General features: G+C 42.4%; 1 protein-coding gene across 1 annotated transcript in view; it reads left to right on the top strand.

The window, feature by feature from the left end:
- COL6A5 (collagen type VI alpha 5 chain) overlaps positions 1–24,379 on the top strand; it is a 129,194-nt gene that overhangs the window by 35,888 nt on the left and 68,927 nt on the right. Inside the window, exons 2-8 of the mRNA XM_015068456.3 lie at positions 3,112–3,201; positions 4,398–5,000; positions 6,632–7,252; positions 12,799–13,359; positions 16,440–16,994; positions 19,393–19,968; positions 22,616–23,191. Of these exons, the coding sequence (XP_014923942.3) occupies positions 3,141–3,201; positions 4,398–5,000; positions 6,632–7,252; positions 12,799–13,359; positions 16,440–16,994; positions 19,393–19,968; positions 22,616–23,191 (3,553 nt within the window). The 5' untranslated portion in view covers positions 3,112–3,140. The remainder of the gene's footprint in view (positions 1–3,111; positions 3,202–4,397; positions 5,001–6,631; positions 7,253–12,798; positions 13,360–16,439; positions 16,995–19,392; positions 19,969–22,615; positions 23,192–24,379) is intronic.

The following is a 24,379-nucleotide window of genomic DNA, read 5'->3' as shown; positions in this document are numbered from 1 at the left end:
TCTTGGAGGCTCTAGCACCAGAGGCAAGTAGGGCAACTAAGTCAAGTGCAGGCTTGACTCAGGATGTAACCTGAGAAAGGATATTTACATAGTCTGGACATATTTTGACTCCTGGGTCATCAATGGCCTTTTAGAGAGGCCTTCCTTTCGTCCCTGAGTTCTTATAATTTCCTATTCTTAAAGAACATTACTGAAAATATGGAGTAAGGAGTTAAAAATTCTCTTCTCCATAGACAATCTATATTAATTGATTGAATGATTTCGCATCATTAAGATGACAATGCTGCACAAATTTATCTACATGTTCAATTCAGTCTCCATAAAAATTCTAGCTGCCATTTTTGTATAAATTGACAAGGTGATCCTAAAAGTCATTTAGAAATACATGAGGTCCAGAACAGCCAAAACAGCCTTGAAAATGAACAAAGTTACAAGACTTAAATTCCCTGACTTCAACACTTCCTGCAAAGGTAGAATAGTCAAGGCTGTGTGGTATTGGCATAAGAATAGACACATAAATGAAATGGAATTGAGAGGTCAAAATTAAACTCATATGCTTATGGTAAATTTGTTTTTGATATGCATGCCAGGACAAATCAATGGTGAAAGAAAAGTCCTTTTAACAAGTGGTGCTAGGACAACTGAATATCTACATAAAGAAGAATAGCATTGTATCCTACCTCATACCACATACACAGTTAACTCAAAATGGACTGAAGACCTACATGTAAAAGCTAAAACTATAAAACTCTTAGAAGAAAACATCAGAGTAAATCTTCTGTGGAGAGTAAATGACTGTGGAGTAGCAATGGTGATTTAGCTACGACACCAAAAGCACTAGCAACAACAACAACAAAAATAGATAAATTGGACTTAACTTTAAAATCACTTGTGCCTTGGGGCGACTGGGTGGCTCAGTCAGTTAAGCATCCGACTTCAGCTCAGGTCATGATCTCACAGACTGTGAGTTCAAGCCCCACGTCAGGCTCTGTGCTGATAGCTCAGAACCTGAAACCTGCTTTGGATTCTGTGTCTCCCGCTCTCTGCCCCTCCCTGCTCACACTCTGTCTTCTCTCTCTTTCAAAAATAAATAAACATTAAAAAATAAAATAAAACAAAATAAAATTACTTGTGCCTTAAAGATACCCTTAAGAAAATGAAAATACAACCCACAGAATGGGAGGAACATATTTGCAAATCACATATCTGTTAACTCTCTAGTATCCAGTATATATACTGAACTCTTATAACACACTAATAAAAAAGTTAGAAATGGGCAAAGTGTTTGAATAGGTATTTCTCTAAAGAAGATATACCGATGATCAATAAGTAAATGAAGAGATGCTAAACATCATTCATCATTAGGGAAATGCAAATCAAACCACAGTAAGATACCCATTTACACCCATTAAAATGGCTATAATTAAAAAAAGACAGAAAATAACAAGTGTTGGTGAGAATGTAGAGATACTGGAACCTTGATTCATTGCTGGTGGGAATGAAAAATGATGCATCCACTTTGGAAAACAGTGTGGCAGTTTCTCAAAATGTTAAACATAAAGTTACCAAAATACCCCAAGTTCCACTTCTAGGAATGTATTCAAAGTATCTCCTTAAGAAATGAAAACATACATTCATACAAAAACTTGTACACAAGTGTTCATAACAGCAATATTCACAATAGCCAAAAAGTAGAAACAATTCAAGTATCTGTCAACAGAAGAATGGATTTTTAAAATGTTGTATGTTCACACAACAGAATATTAGCCATAAAAAAGAATGAAACACTGGTACATGTCACAATATAGGTAAATCTTGAAAACACGTTAAATGAAAGTTTCCAAACACAGAAGCCCATATATTATATGATTCCACTTATATTAATGTCCAGAACAGGCAAACCTATAGAGAAGAAAGTAGATCAGTGTTTCCCAGGGTCAGTGAGAAGGGGAGAATGGGGAGTAACCACTAATGGCATGGATTTCTTTTGGGGGATCATGAAAATGTTATGAAATTAGTGATGATGGATACAAATTCTGTGATACACCAAAACATAATGAATTGAACCCTTTAAAAGGGTAAATCTTACGGAAATTATATCTCCATACTAAAATTAATGAATAAGAAAAGTATATGGTATCTTAGAATATGATGAACATAGATTTAGAAGTCATTGTTGACATGATTCAGCCACTGACTACTAGGGAGCTTTGTTAGTGGCCATCCTTAGCAAAATAAAGGTTTAGTCTCAATGATTTATCAGTTCTCTTTCAAATCTAGCTTCCAATGATTCTCAGTCTTCCTTCATTGTCAGCAATTTCAAAAGAACTGCTGGGAAAGTCAACTCTAGAAAAAATAACAGAGCCTTTATACCTTTGGTATCTCATTTAAGGCAGCTCTGTTTTTGCCTATTGGTCATTTGATCTCTTTTCATCAGTGTAAAGAACAACTCTGAATTGGCAGAATTTCTAAAAGATTGTGAAATCATGATTTCTGATTGATTGTGAGCTTCCTGGAGAGAAATGCTGAGGTTAAAATCATTTGTAAAGCTGAGTATCTCTGTAAATGAAACAACTCTTTTCACAAGGGTTTCGTGAAGAAACAGACATGGGTGGCCGTTGGCTTTTTTCAGCCAAGTTGTGAACATATATAATAGTCATTGTTGACATAAAGATAGAGGGTAAAGAATATGTGATTTGTGAGGACACAGGCTTCGTATAAGGCATACGGTGGTTGAGAGCTTGGGCTCTGCCGTCACCTTGTCTGGGTTAGGATCCTGGATCTACCATTTGCCAAGCCCCTCTGTGCCTGTTTCCTCATCTGTCACTTAGTCATAGTATTTGTCCCTCCCCTTAGGACTGTTGTGGAGATTAATTAGATGATACTCATACAGCACTGAGAAAAGTAGCTAAGCCATGATGAGGACTCAGCAAATGTTAGCATTCTTTATTTTCAATAACGACTCCACATGCTTAATGAGTGTTTTAATCACACCTGACATTACTTGGCAAGTACTTGCTCCCAGCGATTTGTGTGCTAATCCAGATTTGCCAGCAGTTATTTCTTGTTCTACGATGAGATTTTTCATATTGTAAATAACATGTCTTACAGAATAAAAGCAAGAAATCTTCACCAACAAAATGAAGATCCTGCTACTTATGTTAATCCTTTGGGCTGAAACACTGGCAGATCAGAGTCCAGGTATCAGTATATTCTACGTTTATTGTCATTTAGGAAAAATAAGCATTTTTATGTCTTCACGAACGTTTATTTTAATACATAGAAACAGACGGTTTATTTGCTTATTCACTAAAAAGTCAAAGTAGACGGCATTGAGTTGTAGTTGGAGGTATGTAATGTCAAATGTACTTAATCTCTCAAAGATGACCGAGAGCCGTGGGTAAAATGCATGAATTATGCTACACCTGGCTAGAAGAATTCTAATTATTCAGTGATTTACTTAGGTCCCAGTGTTCCATGTCTCTATGACTCTCATAGAATCAGTGCATTGGTTTTGTAGGTCAGTCTGCATCCTAGGATTTCCTGACAATTTTCTGAGTTACTTTGAAAGAGCAGTTGTTAGGTGTTTACTAGCACAGCACAAATTTCCAGCGTGGAGGTGGTTGGCCATGACCGCCTAAGTAGACACTGGGGGCGCCTCCCCTGACCCAAACTCTCTTTATCAGGCTGGCACCCCGTCCCCCACCTTTCCTGGCCCAGCTGCTGTGAATATTGCCTGCAACAGCTCACAGACATGGCCGGCTTTCTGAGGAGAATTGCTCTTAGCTTTCCTAGAGTCAGCTCACGAAGGAGATTGGGTCCGTAGCCCTCTGCTCCTTCCCTGCAATTCCTGGGGATGGTCTGCAGCCAATAACTGACCGAGACAAGAATATAGCAGACTGGCCCTCTCCCCTCAGGGAGCGACATGCTCCGGAGTCCTCTCAGATCAGGCAAACATCTGGCGTTGCTCTTCTCCTGCTTCCCCTCAATCAAGCCCCTCCCCCAATCCCTGTCTCCCACCCCCTCCTAAACTCTCCAACTCAAGACACCTGCTTACTTGATACGGTTTATAAAAGTTACTCTTCGTCCACAGACCACTTTGGGGGTTTTCTTTAGCATAATATCAGAGTTTGGGGTTCCACAACCAAAAAAGAAAAAGATGTCTCTGGTACGGAGTTGAGAAACAAAAGACTTACTGCTTAACTACTAAAAGTCTTCTTGTTTGATGTTTTCACAAAAACCAGTATAGTTTCTGCTGCTTGACCTCCAGAAGACACTTCCCTTGGGATGCTGAGTCACTCATAACTTAGGACATAGTCTCAAATGAGTCCTGGGGTCTAAAATGTAAAGGCTGAACAATCACCTTGTTTAGCTTTGTTGCGATTTTATTTTGACAGAGCCAGGCCCTGAGTTTGCAGATGTCGTGTTTCTGGTGGACAGCTCTGACCACCTGGGAACCAAGTCCTTCCCCTTTGTGAGAACGTTCATCACCAAGATGATCACCAGTCTCCCCATCGAGGCCCACAAGTACCGCGTGGCCCTGGCTCAGTACAGCGACCGGCTCCACAGTGAGTTCCAGCTGAGCACCTTCAAGAGCAGGAACCCCATGCTGAACCACCTCAAGAAGAACTTCGCCTTCATCGGCGGCTCCCTGCGGATAGGAAATGCTCTCCGGGAGGCCCACAGGACCTTCTTCTCCGAAGCGGCCGGCGGGAGGGACAAGAAGCAGTTTCCCCCGATTCTGGTGGTCCTGGCTTCGGCGGCGTCCGAGGACGACGACGTGGAAGAGGCCTCCAAGGCCCTGCGGGAAGACGGGGTGAGAATCATCTCCGTGGGGCTGCAGGAAGCTTCTGAGGAGGAGCTGAAGGCCATGGCCACGGCTCAGTTTCACTTCAACCTTCGGTCGGTCAGGGACCTGGGCGCATTTTCCCAAAACATGACGCAGATCATCAAGGAAGCGACCCAGTACAGGGACGGAGTGGCAGATGCTGATATGAAAGGTGAGGAAGCCCTGGGTTGAGGATGATGACAGAAGCACTTCCCATAGTGAATAATTACTCGTTTCTGGGTTGGTCCCCTCCACCCATGAACTGGTGGCACCTTGAGGGCAGAACTGGGAACGTATATTTGTCTCCGTATTCTTTGGGCCTACACTGTGCCCGACAGTGATTTCTATTCTTAGTATTCTATTAGTATTCTACGATTCTATTTCTTAATGATTAAGTGAAATTCTTCCAGAAAAAGAAGTAAGTTCTGTGCCTGTTCTCTTGGCCCTCGCAGTCCTGGCACAGTGTGAGGCACATAGTAAGTATCCCGAAAACGCCCGTTAGCTAATAACGCAGCGACACTAAACGGGAGCAGTAACTTTAGAATGAGACGAGGCAGAGAACAGGATACCCTCGGTATCTTCTGGTCTCTAGAGCTCACAATCCTAACGGGTAGCTTTTGGCAAGATTGAGCTTATCCCTTGGCTATACTTTCCACAGATGTAGTTCCTTCCCCTGTGCCTGGAGTAGGTGTTTTCTGTGCTTAGGATGTACTCTTCCCTGGATTCCAGATTCATACAACCAACTGCTTACCTGGTGTCTTCAAAACTGTCCCAAACTTAGCATGTCTCAAATGGTACTCTTGAATCCCCCTTTGCAGCTTCTTCCTATGGTCTTCCCTATCTTGGAAAAAGAGACCACCAATATCCACTCAGTTGTTCGTGCCAAAAACCTAGTTTTTACCACTTCTTCTTTATCTCTTAACACTAGCATCCCACTATCATCAAGGCCTCTCTGTTCTACCTCTAATTCATGTATCAAAACTACCCCGTTGTTCCATCTTACCTGCTATTATCCTTGTCCAACAAACATTATCTCTTTCCCGAACTAGGGTGATTGTTTCTTAATGGCTATCCCTGAATATCCTCAGCAACTGGGGTGATATGTTAAAGATTTAAATAAGATCCTGTGACTCCCCTGATTTAGGCCCTTAGTCTCTCTGACCTCATCCATCATTGTTCCCCTCACCGTCACCAGCCACTCTGGGCTTCTTGTTCCCACCTCCTACTGTTCCTTCTGCCAGAATTCCCCTTCCTTCAGAACACGTGGCTGAATCCCCTTCATTCATATCTCAGCCCAAATGTGCTCCTCTTAGAGAGGCCTTCCCTGACTTCTTTGTATCTCAAGTAAGTTAGTCCTCATCCCATGTCCCCAGAACAGTAACTCGATTGACTCACTTGTTTTATTTCCTCGTGATGCTTATTACTGTCTGAAATAAGATAACCTAGTTATTTATCCTCCCCATAGAATAGGAGCTTCCTGAAGTCAGAGATATTTCTGTTAACACGTCGCTGCATCCTAGCACTTGAGACGGGTGGTGGTGGAGGGGTTGATAGGACAATTGGTAAGAAGCACTCTTCGGACAGAAGGAACATAATTGCAGAGACTCTGAAGTCCGTCACCTTGTGACTCTTTTCAGCATTTTAACTGGTGTTCGTTCAAAGAAAACGGTGCTAACCACATCTGTCATGACTGCCTCCATTTTCACCAATGCCTTTTGACAATCTGTAAAGTGCCCTTCTCACTCTGGGCCGGTGGTTTGTACTCATCCTCCTACTTTTTCTCTCTCCCTATTCCCTTCGCAGTGACCTGTCGGAGAGATTCATTAGCTGACCTCATGTTCCTGGTGGATGAGTCAGTGGGCACCAGACAAAACTTAAGGAACCTGCAGAATTTCCTGAGGAATATTACTGCCTCCATGGATGTGAGGTTCAGCTGCACGCGCCTCGGGCTTATGAGTTACAGTGATAGAGCAGAGACTATTTCTTTTCTAAAATCAAACACAACCCAGGATGAATTTCAGCAGCAAATCCAGAAGCTTTCTCTCCGGACGGGGAGAGCCAATGCTGGTGCTGCCATTGAGAAGATGAGACTAGAAGCCTTTTCAGAGTCTTCTGGCAGCAGAAGGGCAGAGGGGGTGCCTCAGATCGCAGTCTTGGTCACTCACAGACCCTCAGAGGACGCGGTACGTGATGCCGCACTGCGGCTTCGGATGCAGGACGTGACTGTGTTTGCCGTGAACATCCAAGGGGCGAACGACACCCAGTTAGAAGAAATAGTGTCTTACCCTCCGAGACAGATGGTTTCCGTGCTCAAGTCCTATGCCGACTTGGAAACTTACAGTAAGAAATTCCAGAAAAAGCTGCAGAATGAAATTTGGTCCCAAATTTCTACTCGTGCTGAGCGAGTGGACCTTGACAAAACTGGTAAGTTTTTAAAAAATACTTTTCTTGTTATTAAAGTACTATGAGTAGTGGCCTAGGGCAAGGGCAGGAGCGAGAACTGACTGTACTTGGCTAAGGGAACATGAGTAGTTAGGAAAATGTTCCAAGACTAGATTTTGGTTGTGCTGGCAAAATCTTGATGAATTTACCAAAAATCATTGAAAGATTACAACACGTGAATTCTTCAGCGTGTAAATCGTACCGCAATTAAATGTAAAAAAATAATAGGTGTTAGTTAAAAAATAGTTTGATAGTATTGATGAACATGAAGAAAATAAAATCATCTGTAATCCTATCGTCCAGACAAAACCATTTTAACGTTTATTTCTCATGTCATTTAGTTTCTTCTCCTTCTCTATGCTACGTACACACAAGCACACACATGTATGTTTTTCAAAGGTAGCGTAGCCTTGTATATGTTAGTGCTGTTCGACAGAACTTTCCGTGACGATGGAAATGTTCTCCATCTGTGATGTCCAGTAAGGCAGTCACTAGCCACGTGTGACTGTTGAGCACTTGAAATGTGGCTAGTGTAACAGAAGATCTGAAATTCAAATTTAATTTAATTTGAACTCATTTTATTTTTTTATTTTTATTTTTTTCTAATTTATTTTTAACGTTTATTTATTTTTGAGACAGAGAGAGACAGAGCATGAACAGGGGAGGGGCAGAGAGAGAGGGAGACACAGAATCTGAAACAGGGTCCGGGCTCCGAGCTGTCAGCACAGAGCCCGACGCGGGGCTCGAACTCATGGATCGTGAGATCATGACCTGAGCCCAAGTCGGACGCTTAACCGACTGAGCCACCCAGGCGCCCCGATTTGAACTCATTTTAGTTTTGATAGCTACATGTGGCTGATGGCTGCTGTATCAGTGCAGGAATATACAGTTGGGTAACTTGTATCAGTCACAGTTACATCTGGGTGTGACTAACAGAAATAAAAACAACAGTGGTTTAATCGGGATAAAACTGTTTTTTCTGGTGCACAATAAGTCCTAAGGTAGGTAGACACAGCTGGTACACCACAGAGTCAGAGACCTGTCTCTTTCGACATTAGATCATTGCTCTAGGCATCCCACTCGCATCCAGCAAGCAAGAACGAGAAAAGAGAAGGAAGAGGTCAGGCTTCCATTTCCTTTTCTTCAAAGATATTTCCAGAAATTACACACATCATTTCTGCTTACATCCCAACGGCCAGAGCTTGGTCACGTGTCACACCTAAATTGTAATTTGGCAGCATTCGCATGGAAAAGAATTGTAATCTTCCAATGACATTGAAGGCTAATTTTAAACTCATACAAGTCAATTGAAGGTTTATTAAGAATGCATCCTGGGCTGGCCCTGGGTTTTCTGTGGCCCGTATACATAGCAGCAAGAAACAAGTCCTCTGTTACCTCCTAAGTGACGTGTGGGGAAGCTGCTCAGAGTGGCAGTCACCTTGGTCTAGTATGAGCTATTAGGGCATAGGGGGGATGTGTAGTGTGGCCTCTCTTAGAGATTTTGAAATGATGTGACCAAAAAATGGTCACATTTATTTTTGTTACAGAAATTCTAAATGGGGGTGCCTGGGTGACAGTCAGTTAAGTGTCCAACTTTGGCTCAGGTTATGATCTCATGGTTCGTGGGTTCGAGCGCCTGTGTTAGGCTCTGTGCTGACAGCTAAGAGCCTAGAACCTGTTTCGGATTCTCTGTCTCCCTCTCTTTCTGCCCTTCCCCTGCTTGTGCGCGTTCTCTCTCTCTCTCTCTCTCTCTCTCTCTCTCTCTCTCTCTCTCAAAAATACAAAACAAACATTAAAAAAAATTAAAAAAAGAAATTCTAAATGGGAAGGTATGGGACCAAGGCTAATGGCAAGGGCCATCCAAGGGGGATAGCTATCCTCCATAAGGCCTCCAGTAGATGGCTTCTTGTTAATTCAATGGCTCTCAAATATTGGTACTTGACTTAGGTTGGGTTCCTCAGAAGTAGATGCCAGACAAGGGTTCATGTGAAATGGATAGATTTTGATTAGAAAATATATCCAGGGAAAACTGGAGATTTGTAGGAAAGGGAGAGTTGGGACCAGGAGGGGAAGGACGATAAGCCAAGTTCCCTGGAGTTCAATTCCACAGGGCCGTCCTAGGGACAATGTGGGTTAAATCTTAGAATTGCTCCTGTCAGGGGGCAGTGTAGCTAGAGAATTTATATTCCAGAACATGAGAGAATGTAAATTTCCAGGCACTTCTTCAAGCCCCTGGCAAGAGGGTTCCAGGAACCTGAGAGCAACCCACCCATAAACAGCCCTAGGTACTAGCCGTTAGAGAGAAAGCCCTGGGAGCCAGTGGGCACAAATGTGGTGAAGGGCTTGAGGGGATACAGGCTAAGCACCAACAGCATCTGCTGTAAACTTACCAGAGTGTCCTGGGGGAGTTTATCACTAATTCATTGGCCCAAGCCCTACCCGAAATCTAATGAATTAGTGTCAGAGTAGGGCCTGGGCACTTTCATTTTAGTAAGGCGCCCTTTGAACTTCTGTTAGCAGTGTTTAAGAACCTCAACCTTAGAGAATTTGCCATGGTCTGGAGTGTGTGCCGGCTTTGTAGTTTCAGAACGGTAAAACACAGAGAACAAATCTACATTGACTTCATTACTGTATCCACCACATCTGTCACGTAGTACGTATCCAGTTTTTTTAAATCAAACTTCATTGAATCAAGGAGACGCTCACATTAATCAAACCAAGAGACTGATGTATAGAAAAAAAGAGTGATGGCGGGGCGCCTGGGTGGCTCAGTCGGTTAAGCGGCCGACTTCGGCTCAGGCCATGATCTCGCGGTCCATGAGTTCGAGCCCCGCGTTGGGCTCTGGGCTTACAGCTCAGAGCCTGGAGCCTGTTTCGGATTCTGTGTCTCCCTCTCTCTCTGACCCTCCCCTGCTCATGCTCTGTCTCTCTCTCTCTCAAAAATAAATAAAACGTTAAAAAAAAAATTAAAAAAAAAATTAAGTCAAATATTCAGAGGCACCTGGGTGGCTCAGTTGGTTAAGCGTCCAACTTCGGCCCAGGTCACGATCTCAGAGTTTGTGGGTTCGAGCCCCGCGGCGGACTTTGTGCTGACAGCTCAGAGCCTGGAGCCTGCTTCAGATTGTGTATCTCCCTCTCTCTCTGCTCATACCTGCTCACTTGCTCGCTCTCTAAAAAATAAGTAAACATTAAAAAAAAAAGAATAAAATAAAATATTAAAAAAATAAAGTCAAATATATAGATTTCTCTCTCTGTCTCTCTATATAACTGTACAGGTGAGACCTTGGTCCAGGGGACACATTCTTCTTTGACATTGTCTAGCCAACGTTTTGTGATAATGACAGTATTCTGTATTTACACTGTTGGATATGATAGGTATTAGCCACTTGGGGCTGTTAATCACTGGAAATATAGCTAGTGCAACTAAAGAGCTGATTTTTGAATTTTATTTAATTTTAAGTAGTTCCAGTTTACCTTTTAATAGTAATATCTGACTAGTAGCTAGTATATTGGACAACACAGTTCTAGGGGGGGTTGCATGGGCATTGCCTTGGTTGCCCACTGTGACTCATATTGTTTTCCTCCTTCATTGCTGATCACCATTATCTTTCTTCTGGAGAACACCTCATTCTTCTTCATTAGGTTTATATAAATCAATCTATCTTTATTGATATCAGGTTTTGCTGGCCTGGGATCAACCCTGTCTTTTGCAGATAACTGCTTATCTTCCTCCTAATATTTTATATGTCAATTTCATAGTTTAATTCTCAGGTCCAAACTTATTTCCAGTATTTCTGATTTCTTAGGGACCAACTCCCCATAGCCTAAAGTAGTGTCAATAGCTATAAATTACCAAAAAGCTGTGAATAAAGAAACTATTTCTGAAATACCTAAATAGTCTTGTATTTTAAGGGTCTTTCAACACACTCAACCAGGTAACTATGTAAATAATCTAAATTTTTAAATTATGCTTTTTCTCCTACCCAATTGCAATGAGTAATTGATAGAGTTATAAATAGACTATTAGTAAAGCTAAAGCATGTTTTACTTTGTTCCAGGGCTTTAAGAAAGGAAGAAACATTGAGGAAGGAACAACAAAGGAAGGAAGGAACATTGAGAGTGTATTTATTTATTTATTTGATATTTATTTTTGAGAGAGAGAGAGAGTACACATCTGAGCAGGGAAGGGAAAGGCAGGGCAGAGAGAGAGACAGAGGGAGACAGAGGATTTGAAGCAGGCTCCATGGTCAGAGCAGAGAGCCCGATGCAGGGCTCGAACCCATGAGCCACGAGATCATGACCTGAGCCGAAGTTGGATGCTCAACTGACTAAGCCACCCAGAGTTCTTTTATTTAAAATTTTTGGTTGAAATCTTGCGATGGACCAGGCATACTGGGTAGAAGCAGAGAAGTTGACAATCTCTGCCCTCATGGGGACACTCTGGCAGGAAGCAGTCTGTGCTCATGAAAAAATGAGTAAGATAACTTCAAAAAGTATGGCTATCATAAAGAAAATAGAGAGGGTAATAGGGTAGATGATGACCAATGTGCTTTAGCTAGAGGGGAAGAGAATGCGTTTTTGAAGAACTGACATTTGAGTTGGTATATCCATGATGAGATAAGAAGGAATCAGCTATGTGAATGTTTAGGGAGAAGAATATTCCAGCAAGAGAGAGGAGGGCAAGTACAAAAGCCCTGGGGCACATTCAGAGTACAGAAAGCAGCCTGGCGTGCTTGGAGCACAGCGAGTAAGATGAAGAATTGCTCGAAATAGGGTCTGAGAGAAAAACAGGGAGAAAGTTCAGGCCAGATTTATATTTTTAAGTTCTAAATGCAATGATAAACCATATAAGTAGGAGAGTAATATGATCTGGCTCTAGTTTAAAAAAAATATTTTTAATGTTTGTTTATTTTTGAGACAGAGAGAGATAGATCATGAATGGGGGAGGGTCAGAGAGAGAGGGAGACACAGAATCCGAAGCAGGCTCCAGGCTCTGAGCTGTCAGTACAGAGCCCGACATGGGGCTCAAACTCACAGACCATGAGATCATGACCTGAGCCGAAGTCAGATGCTCAACTGACTGAGCCACCCAGGTGCCCCTGGCTCTAGTTTTAAATATAGTGTTCTAGTTGCTCTGGGGAAAAGAGGATAGTGAGGAAGTAAGAGCAGCAGGTCCTCTCCTCCATTGCATTTCTCGGGAAATGATAAGGCATACACTGTCTGAAAAGGCAGGTGTCAATACTCTACAAACAATTTAACTTACAGCCTGGAGACTTGGGAATCTGGTCCTGCCTTTTAATTAACTTGCAGTGTGACCTCAGGCAAAGTACTAGGTGTGTTGTGAATTTCAAAGGAGAAAATGGGCATGAACAGGCTCGATGAAGCAGACAGTCTCTGCGTAAATGATGAAGAGTTCTCATTCTCCAGAACCTTCACAGCCTCATGTTCCTCTACAAACCCTCTTGCAGACTTCTCTCCAGATATTTCTGTAATTAACGAAGAATGCATTTTCCACATTTTTTTTTCAGGCTGTGTGGATACAAAAGAGGCTGATATCTATTTCCTCATCGATGGCTCAACCAGCATAAACAGAACGGGGTTTGAGCAGATGAAGGAATTTATTTTGGCAGTGACAGAAATGTTCAGCATTGGCCCAGACAAAGTCCAAGTTGGAGCTGTACAGTATTCAGATAAGATAAAAGTGGAGTTTCACATCAATGACAATTCTAATAATGTGGATTTAAGAAAGGCTGTTCTGAACATCAAGCAACTCAACGGAAACACAGATACTGGGAAAGCCCTGGATTTCATGCTGCAAATAATAAAAGAGGGAAAGAAGCGTAGGACAAGCAGTGTTCCCAATTATCTCATTGTGCTGACTGATGGGAAGTCCAGGGATGAAGTCCTGAAGCCTGCCGAGAGATTAAGGGCTGAACAAATCACCATTCATGCGGTTGGCATTGGGGAGGCTAACAAAGAAGAACTCCAACAAATTGCTGGGGAGGAAGAAAGGGTTAACTTTGGGCAGAACTTTGATTCTTTAAAGAGAATAAAAAATGAAGTTGTTCGCAGAATCTGCACTGAAAAAGGTGAGCAAAACAAAGAAGGCTTTATTCTCTGCACCCTCATGGGTTGCTTCCTGCAGGCTGATAGCCAGGCTGAGACCAGGAGTGATGTGACCAGTTTTCTGGTTAACATTGTTGCTAACTTCCTTTCTCACCACGGAGGATTCAGCCCCTTACTTTAAACCAGTTGCCAAGATTGGAGAAGCCCTCCACAGACAGATGCCCTGAGGCCATCTTGGGGGTTGTAAGCAGGAAGGTTGCTAAGAGTATTGTGGCCTTGACAAAGCCCACCAGTATGGCATGTAAGAGTGTGTGTGTGTGCATGTGCACTAATTGAAGCAGATGAGCACATGGAAAGAAAATGGGCTCTGGCTTTGAGTAGGTTAGGATTCAACCACTTTCCTGCTTGACCTTCAGACTTCCTCATCTATAAAGCAAGGGTAACACCTACATCCTAGAATCCTTATAGGTTCAGCATAAGAAACATCAACCATCATTCCCCTATTATGAATGCTTATCTAGTACACATATAACAATTGTTTATTTTATCTGTACCAGAAACACGTATTTGCATTTTCGTTCAGACTAAAATTACGTAAGTAAAGTTAGGAAGAACAACTTGCAAATACCTGTACCCAATCGTGATTTCTCTTATTAGGAGCAGCGACTTACTAACTGAAGATGGTATGTGTTGGTTTGCTAATATTAGCACATGAAAATTTTGTCTGCTGAGAGGCATGTTACCTTACTGGTTAAGATAAAGGATGCTGGAGTCAATGAGGTAAAGTTCAAACCCCAGCTATATTAGCTGTGGACCTTGAATAGTTCATTTACTATCCACCTGCCTTAATCACTGAGGGTAGGCCTAGCTTCCAGGTGAAGCTTGAAGGTGATAAGGCATGTGGAACACTTAGAAAAATGCACGTGGGCACTCAGTGCTACATAAAAATTAGCTATTGCACAAGTTGGCTAAAGTCACTGCTGAGAAAAAGAGAAGGATTTCCATTTATTTGAACTTACAAAAGTGAACATTCTGGAATGTTGTGAGTCACTAAAATCCAAAGATAAATCAGCAGAGCTCACAGCAAAATCCTAAATCACATTATTGTTTGTTGTTCTCCCTGTTACAGACAGTAGTAGAGTTGGGTCTTCAGGATGCTCTAGAAAGAGTACAAGAGTAAAAAGTTCCCCAGAATTTCCTGGGGATGACGCAAAGAAAAGTAAAAGGGTTCCAGGAAACATAAAGTAGATTGTATCTCGGTCACTCCGAGGGAGACAGCCCTGGGCCAATCTGAGGAGGTACGGCACATCTCCTGTAGGTCAGGGGGTTGCACTTGAGGTGCCTGAACATTGGCACACCTGGAAGAGGAGACAAGCTGTGGACAAGGAGATGATCCATAAGATGGTGAATAGAGAGAGGCGGGAAAGCTAAGGAACCAAAGCCTTCGGGCCTAGAAAAACACTGACTAGTTTCAGGGCAGATGCAGACGGAATGAGACACGTTGTACCTATTGCTTAGGGGACAAGATAAGAGGCCATAACAAAAAGATCCCAAACTACACAACACAGAATATTATTTCTGTCTTGCATAACAGTCCAGGGGGAGCAGGGTGCAGATTTAGCAGAGAGGCTCTTGCAGGCTCAGCATACAGCTCCCATCTTTAGGTCAACGGTGAAGCTCTGGTTCTCTTCACCTTACACTTGTGGAAAGGGAGAAAGAGCCAGGGGAGCCCATCACACTGCCCTGTTTTAATGTTAAGACCCAGAAGTGGCCTAATCACTTCTGCTCCTGTCTATTGGAAAAACGTAGTCACAGGGCCACATCTGCTTCGAGGAAGGCTATAAAAGTGATACTTACCTGGACAGTCATCTGTCTAGCTGAAATTATATCGGCATGGAAGAATGGGAGACCAGATATTAGAGGACAGGAAATAATCTTGTCACAAGCAGATCTAAGGGGGTATACCAAACCACATGTAAAAGTCTACTCCTTTTACACGTTTCGTGGAGGAGAGGCTTCCACACTTCACAGCAGTGGGGCCTTGCCAAGGCCACAAACATCTTTAATGACCTCTCTATCTATGACTTTCAAGATGGCCTCAGGCAGCTTGGATCTTACATGGTGGCTTTAATGCTCCCTGGTTGTCCTTACACAGGTTATTAAAAAATAATAAGCATTGTCTTATTCTTTGGCTGATGCTTATTGTTCATTTTCAAATAGTATGGGATAGACTCTGTGAGAGTTAAGGGAAGGACTGCTAAGACAATGGCAGTGATAGCAGGTAGAGCAAAGGGTTAAGACTAAGGAGATACATGCTAATGACAGTATATTTGCATTGTATACACACACACACACATCTGCATCATGAATTAATAACACCATTTTTCTCTATGGCTTATAGAAATTGGTCTTCTGTGTGTACACACACACACACACACACACACACACACACACACACGTCCATTTCTAACCAGTAGAAAATCTACAAACATTAGGTATAAAGGAATGATCCTTTATTTATACATCCATGTTGAATGGATATGTGCTTACTAATGTACTTACTATTTCTAGTAAAAGTTTTTCACCCCGGTTTCTAATACTGATTCATAGTGGTTATCAAATCAGTGTAAATTATCCCAGAAAATAAGGCTGTGTAAAGATTGCTTAGAATTTTTTGTTTCAAGATTATACATAAAACCCAGAAATATTAGTCCTATGGACATAGGGAATTGATTACCTTTTCTCTTATTCCTTTTTTTGATCACCATCACATCCTTTAACACATAACCTGATACTTGGCATTTCATACACCTCAAGAATTATGAATGAATGAACTATGCATAAATGAATGATGCATGGGTGAATGAATATACACTTTGGAAGTTGCATTTTCTCTTAAAACTTGTTGGATAATATTCAGTAGATTTCTGATTCTGGGTCCTGGTCAACAGGCCTCTACTATAGAAGCAGATAAAATTTTCAAATACAATAGCAGGTGTTTGAGTTAATTTTTGATGTTTTCTGACTAATGCATTTCTTTCTTGCTTGCTGCTTCTCTGTGTTTTGAAAATTACATCAACCTGGTCTTTTTGACAACACGCAGGATGTGAAGACATGAAGGCTGACATCATGTTTCTGGTGGACAGTTCTGGCAGTATTGGATATGAAAATTTTGGAAAAATGAAAACCTTCATGAAAAATCTATTAGCGAAGATTAAAATTGGTCCAGACAAAACTCAGATTGGTGTCGTTCAGTTCAGTAATTATAATCAGGAAGAATTCCAGCTAAATAAATACTTTACACAAAAAGAAATTGCTGATGCAGTAGACAGAATGTCTTACATCAACAGTAACACTTTGACTGGAAGTGCACTAACCTTTGTAGCTCAATACTTCACCCCCACCAAGGGGGCCCGTGTTGGGGTCAAGAAGTATCTTATCCTCATCACGGATGGAGAGGCACAGGATTCTGTGAGAGAACCTGCTAAAGCACTACGGGACAGTGGTGTCATCATCTTCTCCGTGGGAGTATATGGCGCCAACAGGATGGAGCTGGAGGAGATCAGTGGGGATGGCAAGCTGGTCTTCCAAGTTGAGAAGTTTGATGATCTAAATGCAATAGAAAACGAACTCATTTTTCGTGTATGTGCTCTCCACGGTAAGTGACACTGTTACTCTTCAGGACTCAAGGGCATGAGCTGTTGACTTCATGGGATGAGCAGTGGACTGTACCACGGGCTTGGACTGTATCTGGACTTTAGTGTTAAGTTTCAGTCTTGTCTTGTCTGTGTTGTGGAAACACCTGTAACCTCCAGGGATATTCCAGTTTAACAATTTTGCCCTCTAGTTTGGCGACAAAATAGTCTGGCTGTGGTGACTTCAAGTATATTCCCACAGGTTCTCAGAATTTCTTATCGAACTTCCACATTTTTAACTACGTCCATACCTAGATTTTTCAGAGCCAATTTTTAATCTCAAATGATTCCCCAGACTTGTTCCTGGCCTACCAATAACCAGTGTCAAATAGTAAATAATTAGAGACACAAATTCATCTTCCTCTTAGTTAAATTAAATCCAATGTCCTAAGCATAACGCCCTAAATATCTTAAAATATATTTTAAAGATATAGTGTGTATTTTCATGCTTTTGCATTTTTCTTCTTCACCACTATCAGAGAGACAGTTTACATTTGCCTTTTCATGTATCTATCGCTTTGGAAAATTTCAACTTGTTACTTTTTAAAAATGATTGCTTGGGATCATTTTATCTCACGAACTGTCATACTTTAAAACTTGTGTTGAGCAAATCTTCAGTTTGAGTCCATCAACTTTAATGGCTCTTAATAGAGAAGTTGCTATAAATACACATGTAAGACTAAAAACACCTGTGCTTTTAAATCTGCCACGTGCTGTTACCTGTTTTTTGGGCACCACTAAGAGAACATGCTGAAATATTAGTAAATTTGTTGTATGTTGTTCCCCTAGCAACATAGAGACCTTTGGACTATATTATTCAGAATTATGTGTGAGAAATCTTTACAAAGGTAACAAACAAAATGTCTTGGTCTAAGTCTGAGTTTTAGACAGTGGCACTGTGAGTTCTCTCTTAACAGCTTAGTTAAAATGGCAATGATTTGTGAAGTGCCTGGGTGGCTCAGTTGGTTAAGCATCCAACTCTTTTTTTTTTTTTTTAACGTTCATTCATTTTTGAGAGACAGAGGAGAGACAGAGCATGAACGGGGAAGGGGTAGAGAGAGAGAGACACAGAATCTGAAACAGGCTCCAGGCTCTGAGCTGTCAGCACAGAGCCTGACGCGGGGCCCGAACTCACGAACCTGTGAGATCATGACCTGAGCCGAAGTCGGACGCTCAACCGACTGAGCCACCCAGGCGCCCCATGCATCCAACTCTTGACCTCAACTCAGGCCTTGATCTCAGGGTTGTGAGTTCAAGCCCCGCATTGGGCTCCACGCTGGATGTGAGCCTGCTTAAAAAAAAAAAATGGCAATGATTGCCAAATTCTTAGTAAGGTTGAGACATTCTAAGAAAGGTTTATCTTAAGGTCACATCCCCACCTTTGAAATCCATGGGGCTTTTCCTGGCATTTCTTCATTTTGATAAATATAATGTTGGTGGAGGCCCTTTCTATAGCATAAGGTGAAATTTCCCTGGCTTACACATTAGATCGACTCATAAACCTCAAGTCATGACTAATCACTAAATCTTGGTGGGTCATTGCCCCAGGTTCCATTGCATCTTAGGCTTGAGAATTTGAGACCTCATTGCCAGAAATAAGGATTGGAGTTACCATATAAAGGTAGAAAGTGGAGAAAGCGAAAGTCCAAAAGGCATATGCTTAAGTTACTGAGGGAAGAAAAAAAGGGGAGAGAAACCCCATACTTTGGAGAACTATCCAGAGTGGTCACTTGGCTTCTGATGTGGAGGAGAGCTTAGGGCTGAGATGAGGGGATAGGGGCCTTAGCTCTCCCTACTTGGGACCTTTCTGGGTTTTAACTCAGGAGATCAGGAGAAGGAGCACAAATGAATGCCGAGAGGCATGGTGCGTTTGGGAAAGTTAGCCGACCAGAAGCTGAAAAGACAGCTGGAACTAGAGGGAGTAAGATAAAAAAAATCCCAGCTTATACAGGGAGCCTCTGAGCTCTTTAAAACAGCACGCCAGTTTGGCAAACACTAGTCATTTCTCACCATTATATTGACATTGAACTACCTTCTGACATTTCCTTTCAGTTGAAAGCCTGCCGAGCAAAAGACATCCTGTGTCCTAATGAGATGTAGCAGAACAAAGTGGCATGGCTTAAGAAACACTGACCACAGAGCCATTGTCAAGTACAATGTCCTTGGAATCAGGGGTAGCTTGTACATCACTGAGCCTCAGTTTCTTACTCTGTAAAACAGAGTAAGCCCTCTCTAACAAGTAAGGTGCAGTGTCTGGCACATAGTAGGTTCATGGCAAATGTTAGTTTGCTCCCCCTTCTCAACTGTCTGTGTAGGATACACTGCAGAAAGATTGTGATGCCTGGTTCCTTATTCTTCCAGATTGTAAAAATATTAAGGTGTTAGACATCGTGTTTGTGCTGGATCATTCAAGCAGCATAGATACAGAAGAGCAAGAAAGCATGATGAACCTAACTATCCATTTGGTGAAGAAAGCAGATGTTGGCATCGACCGCGTTCGGATTGGAGCTCTCAGATACTCAAATGATCCTGAGGTTCTTTTCCACCTTAGTAGATACTCAAGTAGATCTGCAATCGTTGAGAATCTGAGGACACGCAGGCACACCGGAGGGGATACCTGGACTGCCAAGGCTCTCGAACACACAAACATAATGTTCACAAAAGAACATGGCAGCCGCATCGAGGAAAATGTGAAGCAGATGTTGATTATCATCACCGATGGGGAGTCCCATGACCGAAATCGGCTCAATGACACAGCATTGAAGTTAAGAAACAAAGGCATCAACATCTATGCAGTGGGCGTAGGAGAGGCCAACCCACTTGAACTCGAGGCTATCGCAGGGAATAAAAGCAATACTTTCTATGTAGGAAATTTCACCAAACTGGAAGATCTTTACCTGCCTCTGCAAGAAAGAATGTGTATCAACGCACATGAGCGTAAGTTGTGATTTTTAAAGTTTCTGTGGGGGTAGCAATAAAAGGTTAAGCAAAAAATAAATTAAATCTTGGCTTCCCATTACCTGGGTGTCATGGCTGAACATCTCTCTCCTCAGGCTATATTTTCTCATCTCTCAAATGCATTGATTGAACAAGATCTGAAAGTTCCCCTCCCACCACGGTGTGCATTGAAGAGCTTATGGAAGGAAGTTTCAGAAATACTCTTTGAGGTCTTGCCACCTTGTTGCCTTTTTCTTGGCAGAAAGGAACTCTACTTAGGATTGTATTCACCTTACCCCATTTCAGGGCCACTTGTACTATTCCATTTGCATAATAGTCTCAGCACAACCACTGAGCACCAGTTTCAGGCCAGACTCGGGTGGAGAGTTACATGGTTTGACAGATAGACTTTTGTCTTCAAAGATCCAGGGCCTTCTAACTGGGATTAGAGACATTCCCTAGGGCCACAGGAGGTTCAAGTGGTCTGATGTGCTTTTCTGGATAAGGGCCACTAATGCAGAGGAAAGAATATGGGAGTTCAATAGGGAGTCATGGAGGCTGGTGGGTAGGAGCAGGGAGGGAAGGGACCTAAGCTGATTCCATGAGATACCACTAGGGTGGAGTAGTCTGGAGGCATCATACCTGAGGAAAGTGTAGGATTTGCCACCTGAGCTCAAAGTGAGCAATGAATTAATCTTCTGGGTTTCAGATACAGAATGATGATGGTATTATCCGTAAGAAAAAAAATCGTGACTTCTCCCAAGGCAGCGGGGCCTTCTCAGTTCTGCCCGTTCTAGCCTGTCCCTGGACTCCCACCGTGAAATTTAGTCTCCTTGCCCTTCATCTTGCCACCTTTGATTCCGTTCTCAACACTGAGTGATCTTCCTAACACACACTGGACCATGTCACTGCTCTGCTCACAGTTTACAACTACTGACCTGCTGAGTTCCATCTAGCCTTGCCCACAGCTCCAGCCTCACCTGCTGCCCCTCCCCCCTTCACAATCTCTCCTGTCTATCTGAAATGGCATCTCTGTGCACAGTATTCTACCCACCACAAACATGCCAGCCCAGCATTTCCCCTGGCTACATCTAGCTTAGCTGCCATGTTGCAGCCTTTGTGCACCAGTTTCCCGCCCCAATACCTGGCAGTGACCCCACTGTGTCTCCCAGCTCCTGCGCCTTCTGTTGCTCCTGGTGGTTGCACTGAATGCAGATTCGCTGTTTCCTTATCTGTATCTGTCGCAAGACTGTGGCCTCCTTGGGCAGGCTTGGCCCCTTGTTAATCATTGGGTCCCCACCAAATCTAGTACATCACCAGGATACACGGTCTTTTCCTACAGAGATGGAAGCGGTTTTATTCTCCTCTCCCATGCATACCTTTCAGAGGCAGATGCTGAGGCGGAGTTTAAGATGCAAGATGTTTTTTAGGGATCCACACCTAGGAAAAAAAAGTGGAAAAAAGTTAAACAGTGATGCATGCTTGACAGAGCTCCAAACCCGGCAAAGAGCTCTGGAGCATGCATTGCCCATCAGCGTTGTCCAGCATCAGACTAAGCTGGCTGGACGGTCATACCCCCTTCTCACTTAGTCCCCAGATGTGAGCTGCCCTGGGCAGGGCACGGTCTTTGGCAAGACATCTCCCCGTAGTAAGGCTGACCCTGAAGGAGTCGACAGCCGGAAGCCCTCTGTTGACCATGTGCCCACAACCAGGCAGTAAATCCTTCCTTGAAAGTCTATCTGGGCAGCCCAGCTGTGTGTCTGCCAGACTACCCTCACAAATGATTTTGTGGCAGTGGGCATCCCTTTGTTTCAATTGCCTTTAGTAATCACTTCAGTGCTGGCCCTGTCCCAGCCATTGCATTTGATTGTAATAGCGCATAGAAGATTATCCCTTCGTTATGGGACATTTCTCATTGGATTTCAGGGAGATGACCCCATGCTGTGTTTACTAGCCATTAGCACTTGTCCCATTCAGTTTTAATATGTGGGGTATGATATTATAAAAAAACTGCAGTAGAAAAAATACTTTTATTTAGAGATAAAACGAGGCGGTCCATGTACCAGCCTGTACCAGCTGCACAGTATAATAATTGTGTATTCTTAGGCAAGTTACTTAACCTCTGAATTCCACTTCTATATCTATAAAATTAGATTAACTTATTAAAACATGGTCATGAATATTAACTTACTGTATGCCAAGAGCATTGTTTAAAAAATGGTATTTCTCAACACACATGCAAAGTGGTAGCATTACTAGTAACAGGAATACTGAATATAGTACAGGGGTACCATTACCTTGACTTGGGCGAACCATCCAATCTGGGTGTGGGGACTTCTAGCCTTTGCAATTACTTTTTAGTGAGTGGCTTCAAGCTATTCAAACTTCTCTTTTTCTCTGAGCAACTTTCAGTGCCCTTTCAAATGAATCATGCAAATATTAAAATTTGAAACAAAGTCTATTACCTTTTTTTCCTTCCCACTGTGTTTCCTTCTCTTTGAGCACCAATAGCTGATTCTCCCTTCTGTTAACTTATTTGAATTTGCTACTAATGTGGGGATTTAGTAAAGCAATTTAAGTACTGAAGGAAAGAGAAATTTTTGAATCATTCATGAGGAAAATAATTGTTTTGTTTTTCCAATTGCAGTCTGCAACATTCAAGAAGCCGATGTGGTTTTCTTTTTTGATGGCTCTGACATGGTATCCAACTCAGACTTTGTTGCCCTGACAACTTTTCTGTCAGACATCATTGATAATTTTAACATTGAATCTCAGAGAATAAAAATTGGGTTGGCTCAATTTGGCCGTGACTTCCAAAAAATTATTGAGTTGAAAAACTCTCTGACTACAGCCAAGTTGAAGACTCAAATTCAAAAAATCACCAAGAGCAAGGGGTTTCCACGAATTGACCTGGCTCTTAGAAAAGTGAAAGTCATGTTTGATCCACCTTCTGGTGGTAGAAGAAACGCTGGTGTCCCTCAAATTTTGGTAGTTATCACATCCGGAGATCCCTACTATGATGTGTCAGAGGAAGTAAAAATCCTGAAAAACCTTGGAATTTGTGTCCTGGCTTATGGCATAGGAAATGTTCATAAGGAACAACTTCTGCCAATAACAGGCAATTCTGAAAAAGTATTCACTTTCCAAGACTTTAGTAACTTAAGGGATATAGAGACGAAAAAAAGAATGGTCCGTGAAATCTGCCAGAGCTGCGGGAAAACCAGTAAGTGTTCCCCTTGTTCTTTATTTCTTTTTAATTTAATTGTACCTTCCCAGTGCTTCATTTCCCAAGGTATCCTAGGGGCCAGCTCTAGATGAACATATTTTTAGAATAGTGCACAGTGAAAATAGACCTTTTCTCTGTTTCTGGGAAGCTTGAGATCAGCCAGCCACCCTCAGAGACAAGGGAAAGGATGCAGAGGCTGGAGGAGGCCCTGGGTTGTGTCCTCTGGTCAGCCCTGTCCCTTCACTCCAACCCGGGGTTTATGCCCCTCTTTGCACCTGGACCTCAGTCTCCTGTTTCTACCCTTTCCACTTCTGGAAGTCCTAGAATAATGCCTTGCAACTGGTAGGAAGTAAGTAAAGCTAACATTTGCAGGTTGACAGCTTTACTATTTTAACTTTATTAAACTGTCTTGTAAGGGACTCAGTGTTCGTGTGTGTGTGTGTGTGTGTGTGTGTGTGTGTGTGTGTGTGTGTCTATATGAGCCTATCTATGTGCATGTTTGTTTGTTTGTTTGTTTATTTATTTATTTATATTTTTACTTTATTTAAATCCAAGTTACTTAACATGTGGTGTAATAATGGTTTCAGGAGTAGAATTTAGTGATTCATCACTTACATATAACACCCAGTGCTCATCCCAACAAGCACCCTCCTTAATGTCCCTTGCCCATTTAGCCCATCTCCCTACCCAACAACCAACCAGTTTGTTCTCTGTATTTAAGAGTTTCCTATGTTTTGCCTCCCTCTCTGTTTTTATCTTAATTTTCCTTCCCTTCCCCTATGTTCATCTGTTTTGTTTCTTAAATTGCACATGATGGCATTCGTGTAATCATAACATGGTGAAGATTTGAATTGTCCTGGGGATTATTTAATACCCAGAGGTCACAAGCACAAATGGCTGCAAAGGCCAGGAAGGTAATATAAATGAGTCAGGGAGGCCGGGAGGGAAGGAAAAGAATGGAGAGCAATGGCGCATCTCATGGGGAGGGTGTTGCTCGCTCCAGCTGCGAGTCACCGTGTGGGACTCAGGTTCTGTATGTTTGGGCTGGGAGTTGGGAAGACAGCACACCAGGAAGCAGCAGTGAATGATAACATTTTGTAGAACTGGTACAACGTGCAGAAACTCCTCAGTGTGCTTCTGTTTCTAGAATTATGACTGAAGCTACTTCTTTCACAAAATGGGTTG

The sequence above is a fragment of the Acinonyx jubatus genome, chromosome C2 (genome assembly GCF_027475565.1).
Source record: "Acinonyx jubatus isolate Ajub_Pintada_27869175 chromosome C2, VMU_Ajub_asm_v1.0, whole genome shotgun sequence".
In the NCBI taxonomy this organism is placed as follows: Eukaryota; Metazoa; Chordata; class Mammalia; order Carnivora; family Felidae; genus Acinonyx; species Acinonyx jubatus.
The sequence above is the reverse complement of the archived record's forward strand: the minus strand, read 5'-3'. Positions and strand labels throughout refer to the sequence as shown.